The 13,739-nt window shown below is 40.5% G+C and overlaps 1 protein-coding gene across 2 annotated transcripts; it reads left to right on the forward strand.

The window, feature by feature from the left end:
* The first annotated feature begins 636 nt into the window (after positions 1-636).
* On the forward strand, positions 637-13,515 carry mapre1b (microtubule-associated protein, RP/EB family, member 1b). 2 transcript variants are annotated; one of them, XM_042409815.1, is made up of 7 exons: positions 637-812; positions 3,441-3,574; positions 4,982-5,127; positions 9,769-9,970; positions 10,096-10,205; positions 10,356-10,508; positions 12,823-13,515. In XM_042409815.1, the coding sequence occupies exons 2-7, from the start codon at positions 3,454-3,456 to the stop codon at positions 12,865-12,867; spliced, it is 777 nt and encodes a 258-aa protein (XP_042265749.1). In that variant the 5' UTR covers positions 637-812; positions 3,441-3,453; the 3' UTR covers positions 12,868-13,515. The 2 variants fall into 2 exon arrangements, with proteins under 2 accessions (XP_042265749.1, XP_042265748.1); XM_042409814.1 differs by having other exon boundaries at positions 638-812; positions 3,444-3,574.
* The last annotated feature ends 224 nt before the right edge of the window (positions 13,516-13,739 follow it).

Consider the following 13,739-nt stretch of genomic DNA (forward strand, 5'->3'; position numbering starts at 1 on the left):
TAATGGGTGTTGGTCTATCAAAAGCAAAATTAACCGAAACTGACATCCCTACTTGGATTCCCTTCCTGCCCGTTGTTGGATTTGTTTACCTGAGTGACTGATCTGCTGATTTTGTAAACTGAACTCTCCTTGCAACTTTGTCTGTCTCCTTGTTTTGCTTTTGGTTTCAAATCTGCTGGTACCAGTGAACTACAGACTCACTTATTTTAGAGTGTTATACTGTTATAATATAATACATTGTTTATATTACTAACAAATACACATAAGAGCATTTTAATGCTTTAGTTCATCAATGTGGAGCCGATTTTATATATTTTGGGTAAATTCATAGTAATAGTACTGCATCATATATTGAAAGTGGATTATGAAGGGATCTTCTAATGGTCAGTATGAACAGGAAGGATGATTACAGTGAGAAAAACATGTTTCAGTGTTAATTTGAGCCCCTGACTGTTGTTTTAAGACTGACTTGAAAAATGGTGAAACCGTCCTTTAGGGACATCTGAATCGTAAATAAATGTATTTCCTCTCCAGCCCGTTAACTGCTGTATTTATACCATACTAGACAGTGAAAATGTCCCCTCCAGCCAATGAAGCGTCTCGCCGTCGACACGTTTAGGCGTTACCCCGGTTGCCCTGACGTCATAAAGTCTTTCCTTCCGCTGCCGGTAGAGTGAACGTGAACTGCTGAGAAGAAAAAGCAGAAGTGGCAATAACGTCGAAACGAGCACAGTTTGGTTTTTTATGACACAGCCACAGCCGAGAAAAATACATTTTCAAGTCCAGGAACTGTGAAAGCCAACCGACTCAAGGTGGGTTTACCGGCTGTGACGCCCGGTACCGTTTATTTAGCCGGCTAATGCTAAACCCGTTAGCTGAGATGTTAGCCTGTGACGAGCAAGAGCAAGAACCGGGATGCGCCGGTTTCACTCCCGAGCAAACCAACCGGGGCGAGGCTCTCTATAGAGATACTACCGCCCTTGTCAGTGTCGGTTAAAATGAACAAACTACGGACGCTTTCCTATAACACAAGCGTGTCGCGTTAACGGTCACAAGCTAACTGAAGCTAACGGGGTGCTCGGTGAGTTCAGGGCGGGGAAACCGTCTTAACGCCCAGTGAGATAAACGGGCTCACGTTAGCCGGCGGAAAAAAAACGTAGCTAACATTAGCTCCACATTACATTATTAGCCCCACATAACATTAGCTCATATTTAGCCGTTCATACAGTTTAATGGTTAGCCTCGCAGCTAAGCTAATTCACCATATAAGAAGCTAAGTAGCTAACGGGGGCCTGTTGCATTAAGCTAACCGTTACCGGCTGTCACCAGAAATAATATGTAGTGACGCTTGAACTAATGATTACTTTGGTTACTATATTTATTGGTGTGCCGATTATTTTCTCGGATTAAAGGTTCACAATTTTTTAAGTCTGTCTTAAAACAACAGTCAGGAGCCCAAATGAACATTGAAACATGTTTTTCTTGCTGTAATCATTCCTCCTGTTCATACTGACCATTACAAGATCCCTTCATAATGCACTTATAATGGAAGTGATGGAGGACAAAATCCACAGTCCTCCTTCAGTGTAAACATGTATTTAAAAGTTTATCTGAAGCTAATATGAAGCTTCAGCATCCAAATGAGTCAAATCAAGTAGATATCTTTCAACGTTACAGTCTTTTTAGTGCCAAAGTCCCTCTTTTTGTTACTACCGCCGCAGCGCAACAGGGAAACACTGACTGAGGAAACACAAAGAGGGAATTTGATGCTAAAAAGACTGTAAATGTGGCAGATATCCACTTGATATGACTAACTCAGACTGCTGAAGCCTCATATAAGCTTCACATCAACTTTTAAATGCATTTTGTGTGCAAAATGACTTTATAAATATATGTAATGTATGTATGTACATATGAAAAAAAGCAGAAAATGCTCACATTTAAGAAAGCTGTAGCCAGAGAATAATCGGCAGTTGTGCAACATTTATCTGACAGCTCTGTGTAATGTAGAAACTTTTAACTGGCCACTAAATATCAAAAAGCAGCAGCAATGATGGGTAAAAGTCCAAGTTTTATTTAATAAAACGGCTACACAGCCTGTATTAAGAATCACTTGATGTAAAAGCTGCTCATATGATTGAATATTTTCTAACACATGACTGAATGTTTGCGTTATCGCTCATTTAGAAGTGAAATTGTTTACCAGGATCAGATTGTTCTGTGCAAATACAATAGTTGACTACATTTTTAAGGGAACTGTTGTTCCTGTAAAGCCCCCAGCTATTACATTCATCTGTTGAGGAAATAACTGGCCTGGCCTGACCTGGAGAAGAGCCACAGCACGGACTGTGGATGCGGGTTTCTCCTGTAACTAGAGACCTTATAGTGACTGTCATTACACATATGTACCGTTTGTATGATTATAGTGTACACATGACGACTTTCTTTGTAGTCTCTGCTGCGGTCAACCAGTAAAGTATGACTCTGGTTTGACTCGGTTGGTTGTGGAGATATCATTTATCATAGAGTATTGTTTTGGATGCCGGCATATCGGGGTGTGACTGCAGTCATGTGTTCAGTTTCAAACTATGCATTGAAGGATGGGTGCAACACTTTCCCTGTCAAAACGCCAGAGACTAGGCTGTATTAAGTTTCTACATACAAGCAAATCCACAGTGAGATGTCAGTTTAGATGCCAAAATTAGCAGTCCAGACAAGTGTTCATGTGATTATATTACGATAAATATAAAAGTGATATGTATTTGTTGTTATTTTAGTAAAATAATTTAAAATTATCTGATCAATTATGGAGCAATAACTGCAGCTGCTTTGTTTGTCTCTGCAACTGACAAACTGTTTTCATTATAGATTATTCTGTCAATTATTTTCTTGATTAATTGATAAGTTGTTTGGTCCATAAAATGGTGAAAAATTTCCAAGATGATGTCCTCAAATGTCTTGTTTTGCCCCAACCAACAGTCCATGACCCAAAGATATTCAGTTTACAGTTTATTGTCATAGAGGACTAAAGAAACCAGAAAATATTCACATTTAAGCAGCTCGAATCAGAGAATTTGGATATTTGTCTTTTAAAAATGACTCAAAACAGTTCATCGATAATCACAATAGTTGATGATTAATTTAATAGTTTGCAGCAAATTGACTAATCGTTGCAGCTGTAGTCTCTTTGCATCATGCAGCGTTAGTGATGTTACTCACAAACAACTTTAAAGCAAGAAATACCCAATAATGATGACACAGCAACAAGGATGCAAAGTAGCTTAAAGCCACCAGTTGCGGTCAGTCATTGTGATCTACCAGCCACTCTGACAGATTACATCATCATGCCATTGTGCAAAAGTTTCTCTCCTTTCACACTCGTCCTTGTTTTATGACTGATATGTCTGATGTAAATGTCCCGTCTCCTCCTCTTGTGTCAGCAGGTGACCAACGATGGCTGTGAACGTGTACTCAACCTCAGTGACCAGTGACAACCTAAGTCGTCACGACATGCTGGTCTGGATCAATGAGTCTCTACAGATGAACCTCACCAAGATTGAAATGTTGTGTTCAGGTAAGAATTGTGTAATCGTTCTCTTATAATGGGCGGACCAGATCCGTTTCATTAACAGAGAGGTGTCAGATTTCCTGAAACGGTTCCAGGATTAGTGTTCACGTTGGACGAACGGATGAGTGTTAGTACGCGAGATATTTTGCACGATTGTGTGACTCCAGTCATGTCAGTCGCCACTGATGCTGAATACTTCCAACAATATGAACGTAGAACACTTTATCGTATTAGCCAATAAACTTTGTTTCATCAAAGATAAACTAGCAACACATTTTTTGTTTGAAAACTTGCAAAATTTAAAAATTGTACAGATGAGAGATATCCTGATTTAGCATGTCAGCATTAATGTCTTTACCTCTTTTAATAACAGTTATAGTTAGCTGACTGTAAGCAAGTACGTACAATAACTTTAGCCAGACTTTCCGATCAATGGGCGACCAGGACGTCCACCTTTATTTGCCGCCCTGTGACAAGTGGATAAGACTCCTGAAAAGGTGGAGGACACCAGTAGGAACATTTTGTGCTGTTGCCTGAACCCTATAACCTGCCGTCTTTGAATATCACGTTAATATCCTTTATTTGCTTCACACCCATCTGCCTGTGCGTGCATGTGTTGTACCGGCGTCTGTCTGGCATGTTGATATCTAAACCCAAAGTTTTTTTATTGTGTAATTAAAAGGTGTGTCAAAGCGGAGGATGTCGGCACAGCTCGCATTAATCCCTTGTGGACAGATTAATCTACGGTCAAAGAGTTAAGATTCAAAATGAAATATTGGACCACTGGGAACAACATTACATACTGTGACAAGATTAAAGCGAAGCACATTGGTTTTACTCTTCAGATAATTGAGTATAATTCCCATCTGCAGCCTGGATCCTTTGTATGTAAGAGACAGCGAAAGATGCACCTAAGGCAGTTTATTTCAAAATAAAAACTGAGCTGCAGTACACCACAATAACAAAACCTGATGAGACATGAACAGTGTTTAAACATCGGTAATAATGTAGGAAGTAGTGCAAATGGATTATGATTGGTATTATTAGAAATTTCAATTTGTATGTTCAGATAATCAGACAATCAACTCACAGCTGCTGTTCACTGGCCAACAATATGAAAAACTGGAATCACAGATCCAGTGTGTGAAGAAAAATGTTAAAAGACCTGAAGCTGTCAGAGATGATTTATGAACGAACCAACATTTAAATGAAAAATGTCTCGGTTTGCGTCTTCAAATCAGATCTATTTATATCCTCTTCTGCCTCTCTGCAGTAGGTCTTTTCTATTTAGGGACCCACTGTTTTTTGAATATGTGGTACCTGCTTATTCACTGTGAAGGTTTATTTTCCCAGATTAACTAGGAGGACTTGTACTGTAATTTTCTTTTTTTTAAAAATTCTTTTAATGTGCAGGTGCTGCCTACTGCCAGTTCATGGACATGCTGTTCCCCAACTCTGTGCCTCTGAAGAAAGTTAAATTTGGTGCCAAACTGGAGCACGAGTACATCCATAACTTCAAGCTCCTGCAGGTTTCCTTCAAAAAGATGGGAGTCGACAAAGTGAGTAATAATCAGAATTTACTGCTTTCTACACTGTGTCAGCTACAAATTACACGGTTTGCCCAACATGCGTGCAGAAAGTCTGGAAACGTATGAAGCAATTTCTGATGTTAGTAGACGGTCTGGTGTTTGTTCAGCTAAGCTTTGTAAACTGAATGTGTGCTTTAGGAGACAAAAGAACAATTTTCAACTAATTTTCATAACTTACTTTAACATATGTTAAATGTTAACACAGACAGGATAGCTGCGTCACACTTTGAGATTTTTAGACTGATATGCATTCAACAGTAAGTCAGCACTTCTGCTAATCTCTCTAAGGCTGCATTTCCTGTTTCACAATGAAAAAAACCTCTAGTGAGAAGATGGCTGGTTTAAAAAAAACAAAAAAAAAAACAAAAACCCAACAAAACAAACAAAAGGTTTAAAGTGAAGCAGTTGCAGCAAGTGTTTGGATGGCAGTAACAGTATCCTTACAGCAGTGGACTTTTTTTTTTTTTTTTTTACAGCTCTGATCAGCATCACTGCAAATGAGAGAACATGAATAATGCGTCCAGATTGTTGAGGATTAGTGAGGACTCGGTCTAGATTACTGGGCAACCTGCCCACTCTTTCCTGCGGTGGGGAAACACTTCAACTATACTTGTACTCGCGTACTTCTCGGTCACTGTAATGGCCGATTCTTGCTTTCCGCATCTGCGTGGTCGTGTTGGTCCACATGATGTAAACGTCGTCATTTGCCCGTGTCCGCGTGCAGCTCAAAATCTGTGACCGCGCAGACTGTACTGTGCTAGAAAAGCTACAAAATCCCATCTACTGTATGTGTATACTGTATTCCTATTCTCATTAAGCTGTCACTTTTCTTAATTCCACTTTTTCTTGTTTTTCAGCAACATACAGGAAGCTGCGTTTAGACTGAAAACAGCCTTGTGTGTTTGTGTGGGTGTGTTGTTTAAATATGATCCAGCAAGTCCGGTTGGAGTCACAGATTATTGTGTTTTAAAGGTTGTTCAGGAAAACACTGCATGGTGGTTTGTAATACTCACAGACTGGATTTGAAAACACTGAAAGTTATCATGCTGCAGCTCTGTTTACTAGTCCGCCGAACGCTGATTGTACTTTGAACAGAACCGCGAATGCAGAACATGGAAAGCATGACTTGGCCTTTTTAAAGAATAATCATTTATAGAAATATTTTTAAAAAAAGTGCAAGAAATGTAGATGAAAGTGGAGTTGAGCTTGAAACTGCGCAACAACTCTGCTACTACGAGAACAAGAAACAACATGTTGTGACCCTTTGATCGCTGCCTGGTATCATGAACTGGTTTAAGAGTAACTTCACTATTCGTTCCTTGATATGCAAACTGAAACTCTCGTCATTCTCTCCCAACCAGCTGAGCTGCCTTTGCTGATCTGGTCATGAGTCATTTTGTTTTTCTTAGCTCTTTGTTAGCTCGTCTGTCAGTCTTTGGATACTATTTCCTCTGTAATGTCTTCATCTGTCAGAAAGTAATGAGACACCAACGCACAGGCAGAGTATTTTCTAAACCCTGATTTTAAAAATCAAGGTTAAGTCAACCTAATATGATCATATGTTCTAATAAAACCTTTTTGTTTAGCTGCTACTGTGTGGATAAATATAGTGTGAGTTCTTCCTCTTTACTATAAAAGCTTTTTAATACAAATGAAATGGAAACATTTGTTTAAGTACTTCCTTCAGATCTGGACACTTCATGAATTTGTTGTCGAGAGAGAGATTATAGAAGGCAGACGCTGCTGTGATTCATCATTTGTTTCTGGCATGCAGCAGCTTGCAGGACTATTGACAAAGCGGTTATAATTTATTCATGAAGCCAACTTCCTTCCTGCCGTCCATTTATTTTAACTCATTACTCTCGTCTATGTGCTGTCTGAAACGCCTGCACAACGTTCATACACAGACATTTGAATGAGCAGAAGGAGATAAGGGGAAGGAGGAATTCATACTAGTTCAGGGTTATAATCCCGGGCTTTGTGTCTGCGATGTGGACTTTGCCCCCATTCATGCTTTGTGAGTGTGTATTGTCTAATGATGTCAGCTTCCTCCATTGCTGAGTAATTAGGTTTAGTGCTGAGCCTTTCCTGATGACTGCTTTACTGCTGCTCTCTTTTCCTCACAGTGGCTCAGACTCTGACCAGTTTAATATTTCATGTGTGTGCCAGTAAAGAAGACCAGACTGGCTTTTTTCTGGGCATAGTATTGCTATTCAATCTATTACGGCTGCAACCTAATAGTCGACCAACTGTTAATCGATGAGAAGAGTCTTAGTTGACTAATTTTTCGTTGGTTGGTTAGTGGTTAGCTTTACCAAAGTTAGGCCAAAACCTCGTATATGACTAGACTGTGTATGAAACGCTAGAGGGCTTTTAATTTGAAACGATTGATAGAGGACGTGGCAACACCCAGCTGAGGTGACCAATGAAGTTACGCCATCAGCTGACCGATGGCGTAACTTCATTACTCAGCCGATTACCTGGTCTGCTGTGATAAGAGAAGCACTGATTCCTCTGGAAATATCTGTCAGCTGTGGCGTTTTCCTGCCGGGAACCCGCTTAAAATGAGAGATTTAACAGAACTAACTGACCCACTGGCCTGAAGACGATAACTCAGTCTCCTTGCTGGTTGTTTCAGTACATAACAGGCGGCTTCCTTCGTGTGTGTACTTTTAAAATTTATATTTTAAAGGCTCATTATTGCAGTTTTGTATTTCTCTGTAATGTAACACAGTGTTAAAAGTGTCACTTATAACATCTTTCTCAGCCCTGGAACTCATTTTCTGATTTCCCCCAAAACATGTAAATAATTAAATTAACATCATAAACGTGCAACGACTAGTTGAATAATGGCTTGAACTAACAACTATTAGTCGACTAGGAAAATCTTTGGTCGGGAGCAGCCCTACAATCCATACATTGTGATTTTGTCCCAGCAGATCAGTAGCTGCTGACTTTGACAGAGTCACAGCAGTGTTTCCCCTATAAACTGCACAGGGTTGGTGGGCCACCGGGCCAACGAGAACCCCCACCAGGCCAAAATAATTTTTTTGAATGCCAAAAATACTGTAGAGTTAAATTACTGCAGAGTGAGAGCATATGGGATGCAGGTTAGCTAACGTGAGCGTGGCACCGCCTAAAAAGAGAAAAAGCTGTAACGCAGGTGATGAACAAACAAATATATCAACGTTTTTCTCCATCTGGTTTCCTTCATCCTCTATGATGATGATCTAAATGTGTTTTGGCTTGTGGACATAACGAGACATTTGAGGACGTTATCTTGGGCTTCTGGAAACGGTGATCGACAATTTTCATCATTTTCTGACATTTTAGGGACCAAACAACTAATTGGTTACTAAAGAAAATAATTACAGATTAATCAGTAGTGAACCGGGCTCTAAGTGGGCGACCATCTGCCTTGACCGGTTGGGAGACAGAGATGCACAGCAACAACAATAATAACATTAAAAACAACAATGATAACAATACACAATAATAATAATAATAATAATTGTTGAAAGAATTTCTTCGTAATGACCATTAAATAATAGAAGTTAAATAATAGAAGTATCAAAATTTAACAGAATTTGTTTTCTTGTACAAGAAGGAGAGTTTCGCAGTGCAACACACAGGATGAGGTTACGAAGAAAAAGGCTCCTCTTGCCCAACTGACCCCCAGATGACACGTCTCACCATGTCTCCAACAAATTTTAATTTCTACATCTTCCTCTTTACAAATATAATGCTGAACTTCCTTTAACCTCAGCTGATGAGTCTGCTGATGTTGCAGTACAAGACAGGAACAATTTATCATGATCTAGATAAAATAGTAACACTCATACACAGTGTAATCATCATTTTTATAACGATGATGATGATGATGATAATAATAGCAGCAGTGGCGGGCTTCAAGCTGGACCACGTGGACAGCAGGCAAAGGTCAAATGTGAGATGAGAAAGCACAAAACCCAGGGGAAGAAGCCAAGTTAGTAGCATGCATTAATGGTACATGAATGTGTACAGATGGAGAGGAGCTCAGTGCATCATGGGAAGTCCCCTGGCAGTCTAGGCCTATATCAGCATAACTAAGGGCTGGTCCAAGGCGAGCCTGAGCTGGTTCTAACTATAAGCTTTATTAAAAAAGGAAAGTTTTAAGCCAACTCTTAAATGTAGAGAGGGTGTCTGCCCCCCGGACCCATACTGGAAGATGGTTCCACAAGAGAGGAGCCTGATAGCTGAAGGCTCTGACTCACATTTTACTGTTGGAGACTCTAGAAACCACAGATAAGTCTGCATTCTAGGAGCGCAGTGTTCTAGCAGGGTGATGGGAACTATGAGCTCTTTAAGATACGATGGTGCAGCTGAACTTCCTGTAGAAATTGTGTCATGCAACAGTTCAATGTATCTAAAAAGTGCAGTAAAAACTGACAAACTGTACTGACAGCAATATTAAATGTTAATGATAACCAGCACAGATATTTCTAGATTTCTTTTGTTACATTAAATGAACACAAATGTTTATGACACTGAGCACACGTTGCAGCATGAAGCAGACGTCTGTCCAAACATGGTCTTTATTCTCTCTCTCTCTTTTTCTCTTTCTGCTTCCAGATCATTCCAGTAGACAAACTGGTGAAGGGGAAGTTCCAGGACAACTTTGAGTTTGTCCAGTGGTTTAAGAAGTTCTTTGACGCCAACTACGACGGAAAGGACTACGACCCAGTGGAGGCGAGACAGGGCCAGGACGCCATGCCCACACCCAACCCGGCCACCTCAGCTTTCAACAAACCCCCTAAAAAGGTTCTCAGTCAAGGTCAGAGCTCCGAGCGACCTGCTGGGTCAAACACGTATGAAAATGAAGGATGATTTATGAACAGGGTGGAGGACTGCTGGCACGCTTTCTTCTTTTTAATGACCCTCTGTTTCTCGTCCCTTCAGCTCCTCAGAGGCCACCTGTTGCCAAGGTAGCACCCAAGATGGCTCCTGGTAGCGCGAGGAAGCCCGGTATGGGAGGAGCCGACGAGGAGAGGGCAGAGCTCCTGAACGAGGTCAGCACACCATCGTTATCACCAAAATAATCCTTCGTATCCTCTGTGGAATGAATCACCAACTAAATGCACACAATTACTCTTGAAATATAAAGTATCTGTCGAAGTAGAAACGAAACTTAACGTTGTTTTGGCCCATTTTTCCCCCAGATGGAGGTTCTGAAATCTACCATTCAGGACATCGAGAAGGAGAGAGACTTTTATTTCGGTAAGCTGCGGAACATTGAGTTGATTTGTCAGGAGAAGGAAGGCGAAGGCGACCCGACGCTGCAGAGGATCGTAGACATCCTCTACGCCACAGATGTGAGTGCAAATCTGTGTTTTTATCAAACTTCTTTTACACTTTCACATGAAGTTTAACGACACTGATTTATTTATTTATTATGATTCCAAACAGGTTGATTTTTAAGGTGGAGAGTGTCGATGTAAACATGTCGTCATCGAGCCAAACTAGGAAATTAATTAGCCAATAATTAATTGATCTACTAATTATTCCTCCGTTGTACAAAAGCTGTTGCACTGGGTGACATGTTCCTTCATTACTATCAACACACACACTGTAGTTTATTTTGACTCGGCACACACACACACACACACACACACACACGCCGTCCTGCTGCCAGAAATACTCACCAGAGCACCAAATGTAGATTCATCTGCTACTGAAAATAGTCCCCAACAAATGTAATATATCCTCCTGTTTGTTTTCTAAAAAATACATTTACCAGCTGTTTTTTTACTGAACCTTTTTAAAATTAAACTTTATGTGAGTTGTTTTATTTAAGATTTGTGATTGTAGTAGGAAACAGCCGTCTTGGAGCTGAGAGCCACAGACGAAGTGTAGAAGTCAGAAAGTGTTGAATTTGATCTTTTCATTGAATTTCTTTGATAAAATATCAAACGTTTCCAGCGTTATTCTGTAGAACTCTTTGTTTTATAAACCAGCATGTTCTCAGCTCTGCACCGGATTAAAGCCCATTTGCTGTGCTGTTAACAACTGCTGATGCCATGTTGAATTCCTGCAGAGGAATGGCATGCAGCTCGCTCTCTGAGGCTCAAAGTCTTCAGTGTCATTTCATCTGTAGACGATACGCAACGTTTCTGAGCGCGTGTGTTAAATATAGTCGACTGCAGCGTTTTTCCTGATTCTTGTTAAAATGTCTGGAGAAGTGTTAATTAAAAATAAAGTTTAAAGGACCAGTGTGTAAGATTTTGTGGCATCTAGTGGTGAGGTTGTAGATTGCAACCAACTTAATACCCCCCCCCCCCCCCCTCACCCCCCTAAAGGCCCTCTCTAGAGCCAGTGTTTGGTTTGTCCATTCTGGGCTACTGTAGAAACATGGCTGGCTCCCTCTGTAGATATAAAGGATCATGCGAAGGTAACAAAAACACGACGACTTATTTTCAGGTGATTATACACTAATTAAAACATACTTATGAATATTATTTTCCATTTCCGCCAAGTCTGTTCCACTAGATGCCACTAAATTCTACATACTGGTCCTTTTTAAAGAAAGATATATAATATGATTCATGATATAATCTCACTCGCCTGTATTTCATTATTCAAAGTTTTAAATGTTGATGCTACAGAAATAGATGTTTTATATTTAGTGAGTCTAGTACAGGAATCAGATTGTTATTGTCGCTCCTCAGTTATCTGAAGGACAAACTGTTCTAGTCGCACATGAAGAGCAGTTTCCTGTTTATGTGTATCAGCTCACTACAGCGTTTCCTATACACAGACACTACTTAGGCGGCCCGCCCAGGTAATTTTTCATTTTTTTAAACGACACGCAGGGTTTCCCATTAAACGGTGGCGGCCACCACAAAACTAGAAACTTGAAGATGTCACCTTGGGCTTTGGGAAATTTTGACAGTCATGTTTCACTATTTTCTGACATTTAATTAACCAAATAATTAGTTGAGAAAATAATCATTAATGATAATAATCATTAGTTGCAGCCACAAAGGCAATAAATCCAGATTTCCACCTTGTTTCTCGGTGCCTTCAGTCACGCGCTCCCAACGAGCTTCAACCCACATCACCTTATCTGGCTCCAAACTACAGACGAGACGCTTCAAAACGCTCCAACTGCAACTACTAATCTTCCTCGTTGATTAATCTTTCAATTAATCATTCTGGTTATAAAACATCAAGTGTTACAAGTGTCATCACACCTTCTTACAGCCCAAAGGGAAATCATCACATGACTTAATCTGTCCCACAAACGATCCGAAACTCAGATATTTAATTTACTATGATGTAAGACGAGGAAGAGGAGCAAATTCTCAAATATGAGAACCTGAAACCATCAAATGTTCAGCATTTCTACTAAAAATAAAGACTTAAAGATTAATTTGTTATTAAAATACCTGCAGATTTAATTTTAACGGTGATAAATGTTGCTCTAGTTTCATCCACAACCCAAAGAGATTCAGTTTACTGTCATAGAAGATTAAAGAAACCTGAAAATATTCACATTTTAGAAGCTGAAATCAGAGAATTTGGACTTTATTGAAACTAATCGACTAATCGCAGCAGCTCCAGCTAAAACTCATGAGTGACATCACAAACATTGAGCCTCTAGTCACATGACTGTGTCTGTCTCTGCAGGAGGGGTTCGTGATACCGGACGCTGAGGAGCAGGAGGAGTTTTAATATTCAAGACTGCAAGCAACCTTCACTTAGATGCCCTGGTCTACAAACCCTGGTTTCACTTCCACACCTCGAGATCCTTCCTCAAGCCAAGAAGCCTGTTTGGTTTTATATCCAACACCAAACCCGATTTCGACTTGTGGTCCCCCCCCATCCCTGCCCCTCCCCCTCCTCCCCCAACCTTCTCCTGAACCCTAACCCAACCTGCTGGACTTCTTCTTCTTCTTCTTCCTCTTCTTCTTCTTCTTCTTCTAGCCTTGAACCGCCAAACAGCACAGCTCCTTCTTTCCTAAACATGACGTCTTTACCAATAATCAACAAAGCCTCGGTCACTACTGCATCTTCTTCCTTCACACCTGTCAGTCTGCCAGACCCCCCCCCCCCAGTTACCCCACCCCCCCCAATCGCCCCTCCCCCTCCCCACCTGTAATCCCATCCTTCCCAAAACCAGATGGTGTCACATGCAGAACATATCTGGTTTTTGTAATGGACTTCAGTGTGAAAAACACGGTGATGTTCTGTGTGTGTGTGTGTGTGTGAGTGTGTGTGTGTGAGAGTGTGTATACATATGTGTGTGTGTGTGCGTGTGTGTGTTGTATGTGTTTAAAAGATCAATTTGAAATAAATCAAACGTGACGAACCTCCTCTGAAGATCCGGCTGTCAGTTTACCAATCACTTTGTCCCAAACTAACCCCCATTGTTTGTTTGTTTTTTTTTTCTTCTTCCATTCGATGGCGCTGCCGCCACTTTGTGCCTCCGATTGATTATTATTATTTTGTTTCCCTTCAGCTGGAGGAAGACGCGTGTACACAAATGAGAAAAAAGCGTACACACTCGTCCCCCCAGCTGTTACATTCCCAGCTAGACGCCTTCG

Source organism: Thunnus maccoyii, chromosome 4 (genome assembly GCF_910596095.1).
Source record: "Thunnus maccoyii chromosome 4, fThuMac1.1, whole genome shotgun sequence".
In the NCBI taxonomy this organism is placed as follows: domain Eukaryota; kingdom Metazoa; phylum Chordata; class Actinopteri; order Scombriformes; family Scombridae; genus Thunnus; species Thunnus maccoyii.